We start from the raw sequence: 23,029 nt of genomic DNA, 5'->3' as shown, positions 1-23,029 counted from the left end.
CCAGGGACGACCTGTGCCCTCCTCTGGATCCCAGCCAGCCCTTACCTGGTCCTCCTCCAAGTCCTCCTGGACCCTGAGCCCCATATGTCACAAAGCGTCTGTTCCACCTCTTCCCATACAGCTTGCTTTAAAAAACAATTCACAGCAGGGGGAGACCGGGTGGCTCAGTTGGTTGAGCATCCGACTTCAGCTCAGGTCATGATCTCACGGTTCCTGAGTCTGAGCCCCACATCTGGCTCTCTGCTGTCAGCACAGAGCCCACTTTGGATCCCCTGTCGTGCTTTCTTTCTGCACCTCCCCCGCTGGTGATCTCTCTGTCAGAAATAAACACTTAAAAATAAATTCATGGGGTGCTTAAAATGTGCACTACTCACTAGCACATGGGTTTCAAACCTACCTTTTCCCTTTGTAGAAAACAAGGAAACTTTTACCTCACCCCTGTTCTCCAGTTTCTCAATGATATATGACTCTGAGATCCCTTCCTAACACATCTTCAGGAACAGAGGTACAAGAGTAAGCTAAGCTTTGTGGGGGGTGCCTGGTGGCTCAGTCGGTTGAACATCTGACCCTTGATGTCGGCTTAGGTCATGATCTCACAGTTCCCGAGACTGAGCCCCCATGTTGGGCTCCCTGCTGACAGCGTGGAGCCTCCTTGGGATTCTCTCTCTCTCAAAATAAATAAATAAAATAAATAAACATTAAAAAAAAAAAAAAAAAGAGTAAGCTTTGTGTCCAGATTGGCCTGGGGTCAGTCTCAGTGAAACCTCTAAGCAGTCCTAGGATTCTGGGTAATTGCCTCCAGCCTCAATGTCTGCTCTGTAAAATGGGAGAAATACCACCTGGCTTGCAGAGTCCTGGTGAAAATCCAGTGAGGTCATACAAGTAATTTCAGTGCCTGGTATGCAGCTGGTACTTAATTATGGGTGACTAGCAGTAGCGGTGGTTATCGCTATTACTAACAATAGCATTGTTATTAACAGCGAGGTTCACCCTCCGATGGCATTCATGCCAGAGCCAAACAGAAAAGCTAGAATGCTGATCTCGCATCTCAGCACCCCCCACCCCCGTCGTCGGTTAATTCTATGCAAGTTAAGCCCCTCAAACAAGAGTCACTGCAACTACTAGTACTAGTCAGGGCAAGTGCTACTGTCCGAGCTTCAGAGTTTACAAAGAAGGTAAACACTATTTAATCCTGCCATCCACTGTATAAATAATATGTCACATTACCCAGGTGATGGGGCAGAAAATGGGCTCAGAGAAGTTAAAGAACTTCAAGGAAAATGGAAATAGCCCAGGACAACTGATTCCAAATGCTGGGCCTGCTCCTTTATACTCCCAAAAGTACAGTAGTCCCCCTTATCCACGGGGGACATGTTCCAGCACTCCCAGCGGGGGCCTGAAACTGCGAATAGTACCGAACCCTATATGGTCCTCTCCTAAGCAAACATTCCAAGGACAAGGTTTAGTTTATAAATTAAATATAAATTTTAAATTATAAATGTATAAATGTTGTTAGCACAAAAAGAACTGATAATAAAATAGATTATAATAATCTACTGTAATAAAACTTACGTGAATGTGGTTTCTCTCTCTCGACACAGCTTACTGTACTGAGCTCACCCTCCTTGTGATGATGGGAGATGATAAAATGTCTACGTGATGAGACGGAGTGAGGGGAATGACGCAGGCACTGTGACGGAGCGCTAGGCCGCTACTGACCTTCTAACGATACATCAGAAGGAGGATCACCTGCTTCCAGACCACAGCTGACTGTGAGTAACTCAAACCACGGAAGTGAAACTGTGGATAAGGGGAGACTATTATACACTGGGGTTGGGGCCAAATTATTCCAATGCTTTTGGCTGTAAGGGGAGGTAAAGTCAAAGGTGTCATCAGAGGGCTGCTCGGTTTCCACAGAGGCCAGGCTGGTCCCTGCAGACCTAGACTCAGGGTCCACATCTGTGTCTGCCCACCCTGACCCTCCCTTCTTCTTCCATTTGCCTCTCACTCATCTTTGCTAGGCCTCGAAGCTCTGTCTCACCTTCCTTCTAAAGCTTTGTCTTCCCCAATTTCTTTTCTTCACCAAGGCAGCCAGTGTGACGGAGCTGTGAATTCAGGCAAGGAGCCCCTGCTGACCCACCTAGCTCTGTCCTGGTGCCCGTCTCCTTCCATAGCCCTGAGAGCGATTCCTGCCTTCAATGTGAGGAGAGCAGCCATCAGGCAGTTGGTCCTCAGGCTCACCTATCAGTGGCCGAAAACTTTGAGCATTAGAACAAGGGATGTGGTGGAGGTGACTGCCTTTCTGGGGAAGGTTTTAGGAAAGAGGAAAAACACCTGTCTGTGCCAGCAAATGAAGGTTAAGCCCGCCTCCACGAAGGGGAAGGGGGGCTTGGTGACCTCTGGGGCTCCCTCTCAGAGTCTGCAGACAGACATATCTCCTGCTCCGCTGCAGAATGAGCCTGTGAGTTCTTTCCAAGAACAACAAGATACTGCCAGACAGGTTTTGGTGACCCGTCACAAACTCCCAAAGTTCTTTAATCCAGCAAGCTAAAGAAGCATCTCTCCCTCAATCTCTCTCCCTGCTCCGCCCCTACCTCACCTCCGCCCCACGTATACACAGTCAGACCCAATTTCTTTCTGCAACCAATATACTAATTACCATTCTACTCAACAACACTGGTCATCTGTAACATTCTCTTCACCTGTCTGTTAAAGGCCCACACATGCCCACGAAGCTCTCATATAAAAGCCGCACGATAGCGCGATCACAGACGATGAAGCAAGGCAGAACGGTGCCCTTGCTGCTCATCTGGTCCACCTCTCCCCTGCCCTGGGTACCTGCTGTCCTCAGCCCACGGGCCCCTGGCTGTCACACTCTTCCCAGAGTAGCCCGGGGCACCCCAACACCTCATGGACTACCTTCCTCTCTCCAGGGCCCCACCTCCACAGCTCCGGGGCCTTTGTCTATCACTGTCTCTGTCAGGCAGGTGATTTTAAACTTCCATTCCTAAAAGACGCATATTATATAAAAAAATGTTTTAAGTGCCTCGGGGTGTTTTGTTCCTCATTGCTTCATAAAAGTGACATTAATAGCCAGGGAAGAGCACTGCTGAGTGCAATTACAGAGGATGTTTCAGGTATGAAAGCTGTTTGGAGCCTGCTAATGTTTCCTAATTACAGGCCTTTTGGTAGCGAGAGAAAAAGATAAAGAGTGGGTGGGAGGCCCAGGGTGGGGAGCTCTGACTTATCTCAGTGGTTTACCTGAGGGGGTGGGGGGAGGGGAGGAGAGGGGGGAGGGAGCAGGGAGGTCAGAGGCCTCCTCCCTGGGAGGCAAGGCCTCTCTCCTTGGAGAAAGCAATATTCATTCCTGGTAACAGCTCAGGGAAAGGACACCACTCATCTCTCATACTGTGAGAGAAAACCTTTCATGTACTCAGTCTGAGTTTGAGGAACCCACCGCAACGTGACCTGGAAGTTCCTTCTGGAGCCACCCTCTGAAGAGACCAAGGTGGGCAGCATTTCATTGGGAAAGACAGTACCCTACGGTTGTCAGCAGGAGAGCAGCCTGCAGGAGATGAGATGTCAGCACTGGCACTTTCTAGCCATGTGACTGGGAGTAATTTCACAGCTGATTCTGTGCCTTAGTTTCCTCATCTGTAAAATGGGGCTGTTAAGGAATCATGTGTGCATGACTATAATGCACTCTGAGCCTGTGATACACTATGAGATTTAATTTTTCCCTACCTAGCATCTATTCATGCTTCTGGTACCTATACCCCAATTCTTTCTGGGGAATTACTCCCTCTCGCCCTTTATCCCCGGGTTCAGGTATGCTCAGCACAACACAGAGACAGACCCAGAATTTGGGAGGACCAGTGGGCACTAGGCTTTTGCTGGCTGCAGAACTAGTTGAGGCAGGCATGGGATTCCAGGCAAGCTGCTCAGGCCCATTCAGAGCTAATTCCAGGGCTTCTTCTGGGGCAACCACCAAGAGGGGCATGTTCTTCCCAGGGGATATGAATGAACAAGGTTGTAGAAGCTGGACTTCTTAGGACCAAGAGGAGGCCCAGTAGGGAACCAGCACCATGAGAGTAGAGAGAAAAAAGTAGATGGGGAGAAAAAGAGAATGGGCAGGGGTGGGGGGGGGGGGTGGAGAGAGAGAGGGAGAGAGAGAGATCCTTAGACTCTGGAGCAGCCCACACATGAAGCCACATCGGACCCTATACCATTCAGTTATATGAGCCAGGGCACTTCCTTTAAGACTGAGTTGGGCTTGGGGCGCCCCGGTGGCTCAGTGGTTAAGTGTCCGACTTCAGCTCACGTCATGGTCTTGCAGTTCATGAGTTCAAGCCCCGCATCGGGCTCTGTGCTGACAGCTTGGCACCTGAAGCCTGCTTCAGATTCTGTCTCCATCTCTCTCTGCCCCTCCCCCACTCAAGCTCTGTTTCTCTCTGTCTCTCTCTCTCTCTCTCTCTCTCTCTCTCTCTCAAAAATTAAATAAAACATTAAAACAAACAAAAAAAGACTGAGTTGAGCTCTTCTGTCACTGGCCACCAGAGAACCCAGACTGATACAAAAGTGTGGCTTCCGGCAATCAAGCCAAATCAGGCCAAAGGCTCCCAAGTCTCAGGTGGTGGTACCAGTCTGAGAAAGGATGACCAACCCCAAGCCCCTTTGCTGGCCTGTCCCCCGGCAGGCCTGAAATTCAAATACCAGAAAGCTCCATTCACAAAATCATTTTGCCCAGAGCTAAATTTCTCTTGGATTTGCCTAATTTAGCTCAGGCTTTTCTGTCTTCATTAACATGATTGAGTCATCAAATAAAGAAAAGAGAAAATCCAGCCCTCCGAAGGGCTAGTACTATGCTAATGTTTCTTGAGTGTTTACAGAGGAAAATGTCCTACTGAAGTGTTTCATGTGTGAGGAGGTGCCAACCTTGCCCCACTGAGGAGAGGGGGAAACTGGGGCTGAAAGAGTCTTAATGCCCAGCCCAACATCACACAGCCAGGGAGTTGCAGAGCTGAATGGGAGCCAGTTTATTTGATGCCAAGGCCTGGAGCCTTCAGGGCTCCTCTATAACTTCTCATCCATCAGACAAATTTCAATTGATTTTGCATGGCCTTGGAATAAATGGGGTGTTATAAGAGCGAATTTCTCTCCTGACCATGCTTTCCTTATTCCCATCATAAGGGCAGCTGGCAGGGGTGCCTGGAGGACTGACTGACAGCAAGCAGGGAGGCAGCCAGGGACTGCCAAGTGTCCAGGAAGGTCCACACGTGGACACTAAGTAGTGGCGGTGAGGACCTCGTGTGTCTGTTCTCATGGACGTGCATCTGGTGTTGGGAGCTAATGAATCAGTTTACCAGACACACGCATTCAAATGAGTGTTATTCCCTTCACAGGGGCCTCCTCTGGAAGCTCTGCCACTAAGTCCAATAACCCTCCCATCATTTAATATATTTCCAGAACTCTAGGAACTGCCCACAGGGGCATGAAATGAAATAAACTCATTTAACTCCCCCCCCCCCCACATACATATATACATACGCACATATATATGCAAATGTATACTCATATGCACAGATGACCACATAGACACATATACAGGTGACCATATATATACACATATACATATATAGACATATATATGGACACATACATACACAGAGACATGAATATTCACACATATACACATACATACACATATACACACACATATATACAGATGCACATATATACACACACATACAACATATATACACAGATGCCCATATGTATATATATATACACATACACATGTATACTTGCACAGACACACATACATACACATATGAACATATACACACATATATACATTTACACACATGCACAGAGCACAGGCACACACACACCCAGCTTGCTCATCCTCAAGGCCCATAGGCTTGGCTCTGGAGTCCTTTTCTATCTTGCCATCATCAAATTCCCCTTCCCATGATAAGGATTTACCAATACTGAAGTAGTGAACAGACTTTGTAGCAGGCCAGGAAGGTCGTTCCCAAGGGCAGTGCAGATGCAGCTGGAATCTGGAAGCCCAGGGAGCACTCTTTGCAGATAACTGAGGTAGATGTTTACACTTAGGCCACACGGCCCACAGACACAGAAACCTACACACACAGAGCCCATGGGCAGCCCAGGTGCACAGAGCCAGTGAGCCCTGGCAAAACTCATGGAAAGTGAAAGAGCTCTGGGGCTGGATTTCCAATAAGTGAGTGGAATAAGCCTCACTATCAGAGGGACCTAGGCTTGTTTTTCTAACCCATCATAGGCAGCACCTGAAAGCAAGTGGCACCTTCCCCTGGGTGTCCAGGTCTCCTTTGTCAGGCTTATTTCAGGACAGGTGTCACCATCTGCATCACTAAGTAAGCTCTTTAAAAAGATATTGACAACCAATTGGGTGTTGAGAGGCCTAAAACAAGTGTTTCATTGGGCTACAATAAACCAAAATTGAACATCCCTAATGTTCAGAACCCTGGGTTGGAGATGCAAGAAGTATCAGGAATGCTCTGGACCTTCCTCGCTTATTTGGTCAACAAACATTTATTGGAGCCTGTCTCCTGCCGGGCTGGTGCTGGGCACCAGGAATACAGAGATAAGGCTGTTTCATCCTCTGGCCGGTGGCGGAGACCACACACCAATATCTGGTTAGCTCACAGAGCAATGGACAGTGTGTCAGAAGTCTGCACCAAGCCATCTGGGCTTCAAGAAGAGAGCACCTAGTGAGCCCTGGTGGAGAGGAGGATCCAGGAGGGCTCCCCTAGGGGGTGAGCACAGAGCTGACACCTGAGGGGCAGGGAGTGATGCAGGAAGGGAGGGGGGAAGGAAAAGAGTAGGGAGGGCCAGGAAGCATCCAGAAAGGGGGGGGGGGTAGATTGGTGAGAGGGGTAGCCATAAAGACCACCACTTACTGAGTGTCTACCATGAGGCCTCCCTGAACACCCCCACTGCCCAGAGGCCCTTAACTGTGAAGGTCAGGGAACATTTTGTAGCAGGGCTGGAAGCAAAGGTTTGGGAGAGATCTATGAAGCCAGCCCAAGGTCACACGTGTCACCAGTGAGGGTCCCTGGGATGCCCTTTGGTGGGCAGCTAAGCTCCTCCCTGGCATTTGTTACCGGATAAATGTCACGTTCTCCCTCTACTCACCAGGTGGCCTCTATTCAGGTTAAATCTAAAGGCTTTGAATTAAAGCTACAATTAGATCATAAAGCAACAGTTTTCATTTGGGCACAAATACTTTCTGTGTTTGACATGGAATATTATGATCCACTTTCCAGCAATAGAACTGAAAACAATTTGTGGGCTGTGTGTGGGTGGGCGGTCCAACGCCTTCCCACAACTGGTGGTTCTCAAGCACAGCTGTGAAGACATCCAGGGAGCCCCATAAAAGGAAGAGTCCCATGGCCTCTCTCTGGGGAGCCACCTCACAGGCTGTGCACTGTGGGTAAAGTTCATTGGAATGCCAGTTGGGCCCCCTGGCAGAATTAGGCTTCTTCCGGTCAAGACAAACTCAGTTCCCTGGGGACCCCCAGGCTACCGGAACAATGCCAGTCCACCCTTCTCCATTTTAGGCATGCATGATCTGAGGCCTCTTCCCCCTTTGGGGGGTGGGGGTGGGGAGTGTCTCATCCTCAGTGGGTCCCAGGAAGATGTGATCACCCACCCAGCCCCCTGGCTTCTCAAATACCTGACCTCAATCCCGTTCCCTGGACCTCTTTACCACCCAGAAGTACTCTGCATATCTTAAATCCAAGCCCTGCCTCAAGGCCGTAGCCTGTGGTCCTCCTCCAGTCTCACTGAGACCTCCATCTGGGCCCCTGCACTTTGTCACAGTGGTCAGTCCCTCCTGGTGTCACATTTCTTCCTGCTGAGTAGATGCCTTGATACAAGATGCCAACCTCCTTTCACCAATGTCCTCAGCCCCTTACCCTTCCAGGCCCACTGTTCTTGCACACCCACACCTCAGGACGATCTACCAGGACACGTCCTCCTATGTGATCAGATCACTGAAGGGGGCCTGCAGATCAGGGCACCACAGACACATGGCTTGTGGCCACAGCTAGGCCACATTCCTTCTATACACTCCCAGTCTCTCTCCACATCTCCAATACCAGCAGTGCCTTCAGACCTGCTCTGCCCCCCTAAAACTTGCTGCCCAAGACCACCCCATCCTCAGGGCCTGAACCTGGACTCCAACCTCAGTGAGAAGATAGAACATTGAAATAATTTTCCTTTTCACGGCTTCTGTCACAAAATCTGAGTGCCCACATCTCTCTGTAGCCACCTTATCTCTGTACTTCCATTTCTACAGGAGTCTCTTCCCGTGAAGAGCCAATGTGCCCACAGCCCCATTCCCTCTCTCCCCATGTTTGGTCTTCCTGCCTCTTCACAAAGTGCTGTCTCCATTGTCTCACCTCCCACTGACCTTCAACCCTTGCTTTCTGGCTTCTATGCCTGTCCCCTGTGAAACCCTCCACACGGGTCACCAACAGGGTCCTTGTAACTAAGCCCATCCAGCCCCCCACACCATTTGCCACTTCTGTCTCCTCTTACTCCTTGACACATTCTTGGTTCCTGTGAGAGAACCGCTTAGTTTTCTCCTGCCTCCTGAGCCATACCTTCTCAGTCTCCTTTCTAGGCTCCTCTTTCTATATTTGACATTTCAATTCAGATTACCCATCTGAAGCTGTCACCTCTTCTCCCTCCGGATGCTCCCTGGGAGACTGCAGCCACACCCCAGGCTCCCTTCCCAGAGAGGCTGCCTGCCTTCTGATTCCACTGCCCATGAGTCAAATGCTGGCAGAGCCCGTCCCCATGGGTGCCTTGCAAACTCAACAGGTCCAATGCTGAACTCTGCCTCTTCCCACCCAAGCTCGCTGCTCCTCCTGTGTCCCCCATCCCAAGAATGGCACCATATCATCCACCCACTTGCCCAGGTCAGAAAGTTTCAGCAAGTAGCTGAGTCAGGCAGTGAATTAGGTGCCAGTTTCCAATGGTGAGCAAACAGGGAGAATCCCAGCTACCTTTGAGGTGACAGTATGGCCAAAGAGGAGCTAGAATTAGGGGGGATAAAAATTAATCCAACACTGACACATAAAGATGCAAAATCTGCAACTATGAAAAGTGTTATTGAGGAAAGCTCCCTGGCCCTGATTGGACCTGTGATGGGGACCCAGTACAGTCAGGGGGACAGCAAAGGTGCTCGTGTGGATGGGCCTGGAAATGACACAGAAGAATCACTCCAGTGTTTGGTCTTTACAATGTGCTAAAATGGAGACCTCATGTTTGGTGAGGGAGGTGGAGAGGGTTGAATTCTGCTTGGGCCAGGCTTAGACTGGCATGCCCATGAGCATCCAATGGAGGATGGGCTAGGGACACACACACTTGGGAGCCACTGGGGTATTCACAGAATCAGGGGCAACTATCCAGGATGAGAACAGAGGGGGAGGAGGAGAGGTTTGGGATGGAAGCGTGGTCCTTGCCCTTCCCTCTCGACCCAGGCTAGGGTCAGCCTGACCCTCCCACCACTCACTATAAACCAGGCAGGCTCTGAGGCTGCTCAGGGCACCTAAAGCAGAGTTACCTGGCTGTAAGGGTGTGGAGGAAGGCAGCTGAACCTTGGCTGCTAACCAGTGGGAAGGCAAGCACAGAGCAGCCCGGCAGCTGCTGTCTCTAAAGGGCATCACTTGACTGAGTATTTTCCTAAAGGACAATCTTCCTTGGGAAAGGAGAGCAGAAGTTTAAAGAACACAGGTGTACAAAAATCACAGGGAAAATTCACCATAAATCATGTTGATACTTTGTGAAAGCACAGGCCTTCAAACAATAACGTAATTTGTAAAAGAGTGGCAGGTTCTTAATATCCAGCAACATGAAGAGGTGCTGCCTCACAGGCTTTGTATAAAGTCCCTTGTAGAAGTAGGGGAGTTTCCCTAGTTACCCACAGTGCACCCAGCAGGACTGGGACTTGGTCCGCATGGGCAGGACTGGCCCCTGCTCTGGGCCCTGCTTTGGAAAACGCCAACCCGTGGTAATCCTTGCCTTCCTGCTCCAAGGCAGGATGCTTGCTCCCGGGGGGTGTGTTTCTCCAAATGCTGGGATTGAGTGGGGACAGTGAGAGCCGGGGAGGATGCACAGCCTGCTGGGACCTGAGTGGCTATTTCATACTGACCCTACAGTAAAAGTGGGTGAAAGGCCTGGTCATGATACATACCACAGGGTGTAGAGTGGCCCTGGGGTAGAGGCCACCAAAGGCAGGGAAGGAGACAGGAGGCGTGGGCAGCCCCACCCCAGCTGACTTGGCTCCCTGCTGGGATGAAGAGCCCACTCCTTCCCCGGCCCCTCTCCTTTGGTGATCAGTCACTCGCGCCAGGCTCCTGAACGTCATCTCCCCTCCTCCATCTTCCGTTCCATCCTCCTGCAGTCCATCCATTGCCAGGGCTGCCAATGCTTCTTCCTTTGCTTTGCTCCAACTGCCCTCTAAGTATCCCATCTTCATCCCACTCTTCCCACCCACCGAAGACAGCTAGAAGAGCCTAATACATGCTTTCTCTCAACTGTTCCCTACCATCCTGTCAGCAAGTCAGGCCATGTTATTCTCCTGCCCAGGATCTGTCCACTACCTACAGGATAAAATCCATTATGCTTCCTCAGCATGGCAGGCATAGTCCTCTGCCATCAGACCCAGTTCCAACCCACACCCCAGCCCCATCTCAGCCCTGTCCACACCCTGCCATGTTCCATAAACACAGACTCTCCTGTCTCATGTCTTTTCATGGCCCCGTGCCTCCAGTCAATTATTTCCCTTACTTGGAATATCTCCGCAGACTCTATAACCTGTCAAACTCCTACTCACTCTGCAAACCCCAACTAGCATGCATCTTCTCTGCAAAGGCTCCTGTGTCCCTGCCAAGTTCCTCATCCCAAGTTCTGGGCCACACCTGCCTGTTGATTACTCCACTGCCACAAAGAAGAGATGTACTTCTGCCTGTTTATGAACTTGGCAGTCCCCACACCCATGGAGGCCACGAGGTCCTCAGAGCTCTTCCATTCTTGTGGCTACAGGGTCTGGCCAAGGACATGAACACTGAACAAATGAATCAAGAACATCTCTCAAAGGCAAGCTCCAGGTGAAAGAGAGCTTCAGCCCTTCTGACTTCCAGTTCCTCGTGCCCTTGCCTCTTGGCAGCCCTGTGGGCATCACAGATCTCTGATCTACCCCAGCGCCATTGGCCTGAGTGCTCAGCTCTTGGCAGCCACTGCCCCTGTTCCCACACAGGCACAGCCCTAGTCACCTGGGAGCCAGCTTCCTGAAGGACTGTGTCAGGAGATGGTCTGCATCATCTTACCAGGGAGCAGCTCAGGCCAAAGATCTTCAGTGCTGCCTCTTTGTGGATGGGCAGAGGACACAGCCACTCATACCTACATTCCCCCCACAAAGGTCCTGCTGTAGGCAGGCTCTGTTTCCCCAGCCATCCCATAGGCCCTAGACTGCACAGCAGGATTGAAGGATGGATGGTTGACACTCACCCCTGACGCAGGATTGGCTGTCCAGCCCAGCTCTGCGGTAGCCGTTCTGGTGTCCATTAAGGTTTCTGTGGGTAAAAAGAAAAAATCTGATGAGTCAGAAGGATTTCTAGGCAGTGGCCCTTATGTTCATAAGGTTACTTATAACTGTAAATGTCTGTATTAGGAGCCTTGGGCCCTCTGTGAAGCCTAAGGCTCAGAGAAGGGAAGTCTGTCAGATGCCACAGCTTACGTATCCTGATGCTACATTCATTGGTCTCTCCCTGAAAGACTGAAAGCCCCCTGTGTGGGATGAAGTCATTTGTCCACCCACCACTTTATCCCTAGACACGGCTTCTTCCCACTGTACTCGTCCACAGGCTCTTCAAGGGCCATGCCAACTCAGTGGCCAATTTACTTCCTTCTTGGCCTTCCTGAGCCATGTCTTTCTGCCATCTTCCTCCCCGCTGGGTTGCATCTCCAACCTCGTCTGTCTGCACCCATTTCTCCCCACCACTCTCCTCCACCTCCCTTTCAGGCATCCAAGTTGACACCCTTGGATGATCTCCCATAAATTCCCCTGGCCCCCAACCACCCTCCCAAGACTCAGCCTCCCTGCAGGCCCCTTTGACCCTGGACCCAGATACATGTCACCCCCTTCTCCAAGACTCTACAAGGGGCTCACACAAATGCACCTGTCATGTCCCTGAAGCCTGCTTCCTGTTCACCTATCCTTGTGGCCAGTAAGAGAAAGAGACACCGTGGCTCCAGCTGTGAGCTCCTGGGAGCCGCTGCAGCAGCTCCAGTGCACACACCAAGATCATCAGGCACAGAGTGACCACAGACTTACTATTTATGAGAACTGTTTTCTGGCAGATAGCAGTAAAGTGTCCTGAAAACAAGGCGCCTTTTTCTTTTTTTCTTGTCAGTCCATTATTGACTACTGTCAGCCCCTACTTCTCAATGGAAACTACTTCCCAAAAGCCTGATCATGAGCTCCTGATCAGCAAAGCCAAAATCCTCTTTGGGTGTTTTTTCAGCAGTTTTATTGAGGTAGAAATGACGTACAATAAACTGCATGTAGCTAAGGCATACAATTTGGTAAGTTTTGACATATATTTACACGGGGAACCATCACCACAATCAAGATAATAAACATATCTATCATTCCAGAAGTGCCCTTGTCCCTTTGTAAACCTTCCTTCCCTCCATCCCTGCCCCACCCTATCACTGTCCCTAGGCAATGACTGATTTTCCTTTTTATAGATTAACTGGCATTCTCTAGAATTTTATGTAAATGGAATCATATAGCATATACTATTTTTTAATCTGGCTTCTTTCACTTAGCATAACTATTTTAGACTGATCATGTTGTGGGGACACCTGGGTGGCTCAGTCGGTTGAGCATCTGGCTCTTGATTTTGGGTCAGGTCATGATCTCATGGGCCGTGAGTTTGAGAACCGCAACAGCCTCTGCACTGACAGTGTGGAGGCTGCATGGGATTCTCTGTCTCCCTCTCTCTTTCTGCCCCTCCCCTGCTCTGTCTCTCTCAAAAATAAATAAGTAAAACTTTTTTTTAAAAAGACTGATTATGTTGTGTACATCAGCAGTCCATCCCTTTTTATTGCCGAGTAATATTCTACTGTATGGTCACACTGAGTCTGCCTACTCATTCACCTGTTGTTTCCAGGTTGGGGCTATACATGAGAGTGTATGAGCATTCCAGTTCCTCCACATCCTCATCAACTTGCCATTGTGGGTCATTTCTAATTTGGGCCATTTTCATAAGTATGTAGCAGTAGCTCATTGTGGTTTTAATTTTCATTTCCTTAATGATGAACGACGTTAAACATCCTTTCACGTGCCTAGTTGCCATTGGCATATCTTATTTAGTGAAGTGTGTTCAATATTTTATGATTTTTTACTTTCCTATTATTGAATTTGGAGAGTTCTTTATATATTCTGGATGCAAGTCCTCTATCAGATATATGCTTTGTAAATATTTTCTCCTACTCTGCAGTTTGTATGTTCTTTCTTTTAACAGTGTGTTTCAAAAAGCAGAAGTTGTAAATTTTCATGAAATCCAGCTTATCAATGTTTTATTTTATGGTTGGGTGTCATACTGAGAAATCTTTGCCTAACCCAAGGTCACAAAGATTTTTTTCTCCTACCTGGGTATGTGATCTACTTGGAGTTAATTTTTGCATAAGGTGCAAGGTGAATCAAACGTACAACTGTTTTTGTCATGTGGATGTCCAGTAGTTGCAGAGGGGCACCTTTTTAAATTCACACCATGGTGCTGGTCAGGCTGGTGGAAGTGTCTCATCCACCTGGATTTCCCAGGACATGTATCAGAGGAATAGGCCCAGTGCATTAGGTGCTCAACCAACAGAGGAGGGGGAAATAAGCATCAGCTGTTTTGGCTTCCCCCTCCTCGGTTTCCTTTTTTTCCTGAACGCTCCTATGCCCCATGTGAACAGCCATTCTGTGTTCACTGCTTTAGGCAGGAGATGGGAGATATGAATGCAGAATGTACAGTTACAAAATGGTGGGCCCCTCAAGAAACAGAAGGACTCCTGGCATAAGCCAAAGGTTTGGGAAGCAATCCCCCTATGGGCAGGTGGGAGGAATGAAAATCGAAGTGATAAGTGAGGGGTAGTGTTGGTTGAGAAAACGGGTTCCCTATGCTCTTGTCTCCTCGTATCCAATCCCAGAGAAGGGATGGTAGGAGTCTGTGGAGGGGACAGGGCCTTGGACATGCAGCACTCATTCCAGTGTGGGATGCAGCAGTTGAGTGACCCACCAGGCTGACATGGCATGGACAGAGCAGAGGGAGCCTTAGGTCCCATCAGGACTAATGAAGGGGACCCAGAACGACCCAGTGGTGACCTGCATGGACTATAGGCAAGGGTCACATGGGGTGTGGGGTGTCTCGATGGGTGCCAGTGTGGACAGGAGCTAACAGAGGCATTGAGGCAGCTTCCTCCACAACTTGGCACCATACAGCCTACGTGTAACCTAAATTACATTTCTGCCACCCCAGGGGAATGGGGGCTCAAACAGCAAATCAAGGGGATAAAGTAAATAAAGCTGTATTTTCTCACCCGTCCGAGCTTGGGTTTGTGTTGAGAGTCATACCGTGCATATCTGAAGGAAGGCAAGCACTGGAAGAGACTTCTTAAGTTTGTTTTTTCCTCCAATTCTTCTGACAGCTGGGGAGGCCGGTCCCTTCCAGAAGCAACCCTCCCTCTCCCCCTCATCTCCACTTCACAGCACTAATAATGATCATGACACACCAAATTTACATAACACACTTCTCAGAAGGCACTCCATGAGGCTCTGGAGAAATTCATCTCTATGATTCCAATGGCTCTGCCAGGTGGCCCTGAACAGGGGCCAGTGAACCCATTTGGCAGAGTTGGAGACCATGGCACATAAAGGTGCAGTACTTTCTGCAAGGCCACCCAGGCTCCCACCCTGACGCTATAGCTTCAAACCTCAGGGTGCTCCCTACCAGGCTGATCTGGGCTTCCAGGGGCTCTACTGTGGCTCTGGGGTAAGGGTGGGGGCCTTGCTCATAAACCCAAGAAGCCACAACAGCCCCCAGAATCATGCATCACCCAGCCTTAACTTCAGGATCGAGGTGAAGTAGTGATGGACAGGCAGAGGATGCAGGCAGCAAGGGAAACCGAGTCCAGAATCAAAAATAAGAATTAGCCTCATTCCTAAAGCTTCCAAGGACTAGTGCGTTCTGTTAGTCCCATTAATATAATCTAAGGCTTCATTTTATTCATAGTCGCCTGCTCAAGGGCTATAATTGAAACTATTTCTAAATAATGTTTTCCATCCACCCTACTGGACAGAAGTTGCAGCAAGAGGAATCCATTTCCCTGCATCCTGCCCGCCGTGGAGACAGAAGACCACAAAACCATAAACCATCCACTCGATATGATTAAGGGCAGTTTCTTTTCTGGCACAGAGCGCTCCTGATTATGGCATTACATTCTGGTGGGGGCTGAATAAAAGTGATTTGAGGAGGTTTACATCTCCCTGGAGAGGAAAAGAGCACTCATTTGCATTTATAAAGCATATTGAGAGCTCTGGCAGAAAGTTATGGTGGAAGCACAATTAAATATTTACCATCACTTCTGCTCTCAAACAGTGGCGTGGGGACCAACCAGCTGGAGGTGCATGTGTTGCTGTCAGATCTGATGCCTACAGGGGATGCAACTCTGGAACTCACACCCACCGCCTGGCCTCTGCCCTCTGGGAGCCTGTCCTCACTGCCCACGGCAGGGAGGAATGCTGGAGAGGGGAAGAGGCGGTGATGCTGTGGGCGGACTGAGTCGGGATCCCACCTCCACGACTCGCTCTCTGTCCCATTCTCTCCCTCCTTTCTCTTTCTTTCCCTCCCTCTCCCCCACATCCCTCGCTCCGTCATCACTCCCTCCTTCCTTCTTCATCTGCAGAATGGGGCTAGAGTTTTCCAATACACAGGACTGGGGGGCGGGGAGTGGGGAGGTAGGGGGAGATAAAGCACTGCAAATCATATGCTATTGTTATTATTGTCACTTAATCACTCCAAGCTGCAGTTTCCTTCGCTAGGCAAAAACCCTAAAGGTGCTATCTGTAAGACACCTATAAGAGATCTGTAAGACTTAACAATATTAAATATCTAATAATATCTTGTCTACCTTCTTCCTTGCATTATTGTAAAGACCAAGGAGGAACACGTTGAGGATACAGCAGCAAATCAGAGAGGTGGGTGCCCTGGAAAGACTCGTGATCTAGTCCAGGGACGGACAAGAAGCAAAAAATTACACTTGGCATCCTATTCTGGCCGAGGCCATGAGAAGGAGACAGAAATTCAAGGGAATGGATGGGGTTCTTCTGCACATGGGGAATGAGTGGGCCCATCCCAACAGGGAGGATGAGAGACTCACACTGCGTGGAGGCAAAAGGAAATGCTGTGGTCTCCTGGACAGTGGTGAGCGGTGGTGGGGAGGGGAGGATGGAGAGCTCCACCTGGCCCTCGGGACAGAGATGATGGAGTGACTCCCCAGGGCAACAAGGGCAGCGGCAGAAACAGGTGGATGGGAACCAAGTGGGAGCCACCCCAAACATACAAGAGGGTGAGGAAGACTGAGCAAGAGGAGAGGGGAGGCCATGAGGGGAGACAGAAGGGGGCCTCTGGCAAGAGCTGGCTGGACTGGCAAGAACCCGAGAACCCAGGCACATGAGAAGCCCGGCAGAGAGACCCCAGTTTCCCAAGGAACAATCTCCTTGAAGTGGCTTCAATACAGAAACCCTCAGGGTGCCCCCTCCAACTGTGGGGGCCGGTGCCCAGAGGTCCGGGTGAAGGGCCAGGTCAGAACCCCCTGCAAGGAGGAAGAGGCGGCTGTTGCCTGGCTCTGCAGGCGGCTCCCGTCTCTGTCTGGATTGGCACCTCGGGATGTATTGACATTTGGGATGAATTAGATACCCATCATGATGAAAGAGAGATAAATAAACCCTCTCCTTACAGCTCTGCCATTCTTTTTGGAGAGACATTAATCAGACATTCAGCTGAAAATATTTACAACGTCCTTCCGTGGTGGTAACAATATACGACAACATATACAGATGGAATCGGGGTTTCCAGGCCGTCTCGGAGCAGTGCCTTGTGTGCATCCGATAAGGCGAGTCTGTGGACCTTCCAAGCAGAGGAGGGCCAGCACAACCATGCAGTCATTGCCCTGGGCTGCCCTCCAGGGCCCACAGAACTGCTGAAGCTAGAAGCCACGCCAGGTGTAGTTGCAAGAAGCAAGCTGTTATTATATCAATGCACTGAGTCGAGGGGCAGCTCACTGCAGCCCCAACTCCCTCCCTGAGCCTTCACGAGGGCTCAGGATGGTTGGAAGAGGTCTGAAACAGGGTGGTATGAAGCGACTCCAGTTTCCTTTCAGCAAAGGCTGTCTGAGCCACTCCCGCAGGCAGAATGAGCTTTGTTCAGGCGTTAGAGACAGAACAGGGGACAGACAGACATCCCACCCCTCAGGGAGCTTGCAGGCAAGTAGGAAAACAGAAATTAATCAAATAACCATGCAGGTAAATCTGCATTTACAGCTTCTGAATGGCAGGAAAGGGGAATCCCAAGGAGAGTTGTGAGCAGTGAATAAAATGACAGGGGTACTGGAGCCTGGCACACATCTGGCACTTCCTCCTTCCTTCCCCATCCCCTAGCTGATGAAAGCACAGGGATCACCACCCCATATACTTACACCTACACACACACACACACACACACACACACACACACACACACACCTGCCCTAAGACTGAGTTCATACTGGCAGGAATAGTCTGTGTATCACACAGACACCCCCACTCCCACATCTTGAGTGTGGAGGGACCAGAATGTGCCAGGCACCTCTGACCACGGCGAGGCCCTCTGCCTTTCCGGGGAGGCCCGTGCTACCCTCCAGACCTGGACTCAGCAAGTAGTCTGAGCACCCCCTGGAGCTCACACCCCCCAGCCACCACCTCAGGCTCCTGTGGTACTCCCACCCTGGCCCTGCTCCGTCCATCACAGCAGCCTGCCAAGGACTCAGCCTGGCCTCCCTGCAGAGTCCTTTGTAGCTCTTTTCCCTGACCTTCCTCAGGGCTGTGTCCTGCCTCCACGTGCTGTGCTCACCGGGCAAGCCAGCCTGTTGTCACAGAATTTCTGAACGATGCCCCCGTGGCTCCCCTCTCAATCCTCAGTCTTTGAGACAGGGTCCCGGAACCAACAGAGTCTAACCCCCAGCTTCACACCACAACCATACCTCCTGCTGCCAATTCAGGCCAGCCTCCCTGTAATCTCATCCCTACGCCTCTGGCCTCAGACTCGGCCTCAAGCTGCTTCCTTGGACCAGGGGAGAGAGAGGCTTTGCCGGCTCTGGGTTTGGGGTAAAGTGGTTGAGTATGAACTGTTGAGGACACCAACCAGCCTCAAGGGCCCACATTCTGGCACAACCGGCCCGGGCTCTGCACAGATACAAAAGGTTAGTTAAAGCAAGAAAGCATTCTAAGGAAGACTTTCACATCCCATCCCACATGTCCAGCCCATGTAAATCTCTCCATGTCTCCTCTTGTGCACACGGTTCCTGCCCAAACTTTCCTGCCACCCTTCCCTGGAGCCCAGGAGAGAAGCCTCAGAGGCATTTAGCTTCAATTCCCTGTTCCCCCCGAGTCTCATCAGATCATTCGCCACACCACGGGGACTCTTTCTCTTCAGCACCTTCTGCAGCACTGATCTGTACACCTCTTTCATTCTCGGCAACCTCTCTGATCCGGGGCTTCGCCCCTGAACACTGGGACCACAGCAACCGCCTCCTCAACGATGTCTCAGCAGAAGCTCCCACCCCAGCCATCTGGTGCCAATGTAAATGGTTTGGAAGCAATATGGCCACACTAAGCAAAACGCTCAGTCAACTCTGGAGTCCTGGGTTACCAACTGACAAGCAAAGCAAATCTCTTCTGAGTGTCAAAGCCTGATCTTCACAGGTAGAGGCATTCCCGCCTACATCCATGAGCCAGCCAGCCCAGGCCGAGAGAGACTCTGCACATCATTAATGATACCCATTGGACTAACACTTCTTTACTCTCTTTGCCAAGTGTAAAATGCTAGGTAAGAGAAGCTATGATTAGAGAAGTCTTCACTGTTGGATGTATCGTAGTGGCCAGTGGGGACGAGAGACAAGACCGAGTAAACAGATGAGCTGGTCCTACCCATCTGCTGACTGACGGACTGAATGAGTCAGAACAGGCATTTAAATGATAAATACAAACTGTGAAATTTGCTCTTTTAAGGAATGCACAGATCAGTGCAGTACCCCCACCCCACCCCCAACCGGCAACACACACCTTTCTCTTTCTGTTCCAAGGTGCAGTCAATTACCGTAAACAGAAGGAAGGCGGGGCACAGCACAGCAGTGTGCCTCAAGGAGTTGGGACAGGTCTCCATCTGTGCTTGGTCCACACAGGGCACAGCCCGAGAACAAGCATGAGGCCCAGAGCCCCGCTTCTGATTTCCCTCCCTCCAAGGGCACTGCCGAGGCTCACAGGGCAACAGACCAGAGCATGGGGACGGGACATGAGCTGTTCAGTTGTGGAGCCGGATCGGGCTGGAGATAAGCCTCATATGGGCTGCCTTCTCTGCCCAGCCTGGCCTCAGACTTGGTATATGGCTCGAGAGAAATTTCCTCTCTTCTCTGGCCTCAGAGGGTCGCTTCTGGCTCCTAATTCTTAGAGTGGTCTCTAAGAAACATGGCCAAACACCAAAGGGAAACTCTGCCTCCTGAACCCCCAGGTTTGGCTTGGTCCTCTGGTGACTTAGCCGTGCATACACTTGTACCTCGCAAATGCTTTTTGCTAATAAAACACGGAAATTGCTTTAGGAGACATATTCGTTTCCTAGGGCTGCAACAAAGTACCACAACCTGGGTGGCCTGAAACAGACTTGTATTATCTCAGTTCTGGAAGCTCAACGTCCAAAATCAGGGAGTCATGAGGGCCATGCCCCCTCTGTAACCTGTAGGGGAGAATCCTTCCTAGCTTCTGGTGGTATCCTGGCAAACTTTGGTGCTCCCTGGCTTGCAGCTGCATCATATGTCTGTTTTTGCGGCGCATACTGTTCCCCGTGTGTCTCTGTCTTCATGTGACTCTCTCACGAGGACACCAGTCATGTTAGATTAGGGGCCCATCCCACTTCGACATGACTTCATCTTAACCAACTATATCCACAATAACCCTATTTCCAAATAACATCACAATGTGAGAGTGCTGGGCATTAGGACTTCCACACACCTTTCTTTTGGCAGAGGGGAGGGGCACAGTGTAATCTGTAACAGAAGGGTAAGATGCCAGGAAATAAAGCTGTAAGCTTTCCTCTAACAAATACTCGGGTCCCGCATGGGAAGCTTGGCAAATACAGACACAGACAAGGCCGGTGTCTCCTTCAGACATCCTTTCTAACAGGTAAGAGACAGGCTTCATTTGCTCTCCTCCAGATCCACTGGCCACCCTTCTCCTTCTCGTTCCATCCCAGAAGGCAGACCTTTAGAGACCTGTATAGGGGCATCAGCCGGGCTCCTCAGCACAGGAGCCAGGAGGGTGTGGGGAGTGCAGGGCTAAGGCACATCCCTGGCTCCTCCCTGCAGAGCGTGCAGAGGCTGGCAGCCCTTTCCTACAGCCTGGGTCTGCTAACAGGGCCCCCACCTTGCCTTCAGGCCACGGGTGGGAAAGGTGCCCCATCGCTACTGGTCTCTAAGTGCTCTGCCATCCTTGGTGCTGTGCTTCCCCCATGCAAACCCTGGTAAACAGCCGCTTCATTCATCTCCCCTCCGCCACCTCTCTGGGCCCCCATGTGTTCCGGCCAGGCCCCTGACGATCCTCAGGGCTCACATTAGTAACCCAGGATAGGCAGCACCGCGTCTCCTGTACCTCTCCCGCCAGGTCCTGCAGTCAGGCACACGGGAGGCAGCCACCTGCAGAGTGGCAGAGTCCTGGTCACATGGGACTGGAATCAGACACACTTGGGTGTGAGTCCCAGCTCCAGCGCTATCCAGTTGTCTGACCTTGAGCAAGGTGCTCAGGCCCCTGCGGCTCATGCTCAGCCATCCACTAAATGAAGATAAGAGCACCCACACCGCATACAAGGTATTCGTGTGGAGCCAATGAGATAGTATTCATACCCGGCACTTCTCCCGGCCACTTGACAAGCTGCTGTTGACCCTCAAACAGCAGTTGTTGTTATGTCCCAAGTTTGGTCCTGGTGTGGAGCAGAGTCTCTCACGGCCCAAGGTCCTCAGCTACACCCATTGGGACTGGGCCGGATGCCTGTCTCCCACCCAAAGGCCCTTCTGAAGGATGGGCTTTGGCTCCACCCGGCCCTGGTGGCCTCAGCTGATGGAGGTGCCACACTAGCTTCTCCTCAGCCACCCCTTGCCCAGTCACAGACAGGCCACTCAGTGCAGCCTCATTCTTCCCACACACACTGTGAATGAGGGATCTGGGGTGGGGCAGGAGCCCGGGCAAGAGCTCACTAAATGACTGTCTGGCCGGCTCCTCCTGAGGACCAGCTGGACCCTGTGTGGCCCCGTCAGGTCTGAAGCAATGGGGAAGGCCAACAAGAAGAAGCCCAAATAGCCAAGTGGTTCCCCACCCACCCCACCTCAGACACACACTGAGGCCCAGGAAGCAGCACTGGGCTTTCCTGGGTCCAGTGTTCCCTTCAGTGCCCTGGAACTGAGGCAGAGCATGTGAGGCTGGTACTCAAGGCACTCATCACTGGCTCTGCTCTGCATGAAAGGGCCACACCCCAATCCCAGTGCTCCCCATAATGCCTTCCTCTGCACCCTGCTCCCCTCCCCGTGAAAGTGCCAGGCAGTGGGCTCCTCTCCCATCTACCATCTCATGAGCCACCAGAGAGGGTTCTCTCTGGGAAGGCCACCAAGAACTTAGGACAAGAGTCTCTCTCTCCTTGCATCCACAGCCCTTGGGAAGGGGGTCAGCAAGCAGCTCCACGACCCTTGGAGGTTTCCCGAAGGGGCGAAGTCCGGGTAGTTCTTCAGAACAAAGGCAGGGTGACAACAGTGTCTGTCCCATTACCCTCCCAGACAACACGCCGCTAGTCTTCCTGAGGTTTCAGGTCTGCTGGGCTCACTCTTTACAGTGTCAACAGTATTCTTGTCTAATTGGAGAGGAAGCTCAGTGCTGGGCCCTGCCTGCAGGAGACTGCTGTCATGAAGGTCTGGCCACCAGGACCCTCCATGCACCCCTACACCACCCCCATGCCCCTGCCCAGCCTGCACTCATTCTGTGCTCCCAGGCCCCCCTCACCTTGGCCTCCCCACCCTGAGCATAGCTTCTTGTCTCCACATGGCTCACAGATGGATGGGGGCCCCGGGCATGTTCTCCAACATAGGAGGAGCCCTGCACATGTGAGACTAACACAGGAACAAGGAAACACAGAGGCCGGAAGCGTTCCATTTGGGGTACAAAAATCCCAAACAGTCTTTCTTTTGCCAAATTCCTTCTTCTGCCTTCTTTTCCTTCTGTCTCAGTTCCCTTCCCCATTCTGATATCAGTATCCCCTCGTCCTTTAAGATGGCCAGACACCCCTTCAGATCCACGTGTGCCCTTCTTGTGCCTGAAAATATGCCACAGCCAGAGAACCAAGAAGAGAACTGGGGGTCACCACCCCTGGTCAGGAATCTCCAGGCATCTCTGGCATCAAACATTATGGGCCCAAGCCAAACCAGCCAGATCAGGCGAGTGGGAAAAGGCAAAGCAGACTTCTGAGGTTGCCTCCGGCCCAGGCATGACTGCTGACTGCCCTGCCTACTGCCGGGCCATCAGGTGTCCTGGGACCTTTAACCAGACCTACAGCCAATCTGGCTCTCAGGCCCTCACCTCTGCCTAACCCAGATTCCTCCCTGACAACACAGGGCACACCTTTCTCCCCAATCC

The 23,029-nt window shown here is 51.0% G+C and overlaps 1 protein-coding gene across 2 annotated transcripts in view; it reads right to left on the bottom strand.

The window, feature by feature from the left end:
- Window positions 1–23,029, bottom strand: part of EPHB1 (EPH receptor B1) — a 431,880-nt gene that overhangs the window by 285,352 nt on the left and 123,499 nt on the right. For both annotated transcript variants that reach the window (XM_040480245.1, XM_040480246.1), the window contains exon 2: window positions 11,563–11,627. In XM_040480245.1, coding sequence (XP_040336179.1) covers window positions 11,563–11,627 — 65 coding nt within the window. The remainder of the gene's footprint in view (window positions 1–11,562; window positions 11,628–23,029) is intronic.

The sequence above is a fragment of the Herpailurus yagouaroundi genome, unplaced genomic scaffold, assembly GCF_014898765.1.
Source record: "Herpailurus yagouaroundi ecotype Mexico unplaced genomic scaffold, PumYag 159, whole genome shotgun sequence".
Classification (NCBI taxonomy): Eukaryota; Metazoa; Chordata; class Mammalia; order Carnivora; family Felidae; genus Herpailurus; species Herpailurus yagouaroundi.
Note: the sequence above shows the minus strand (reverse complement) of the source record. Positions and strands in the feature narration are given on the sequence as shown.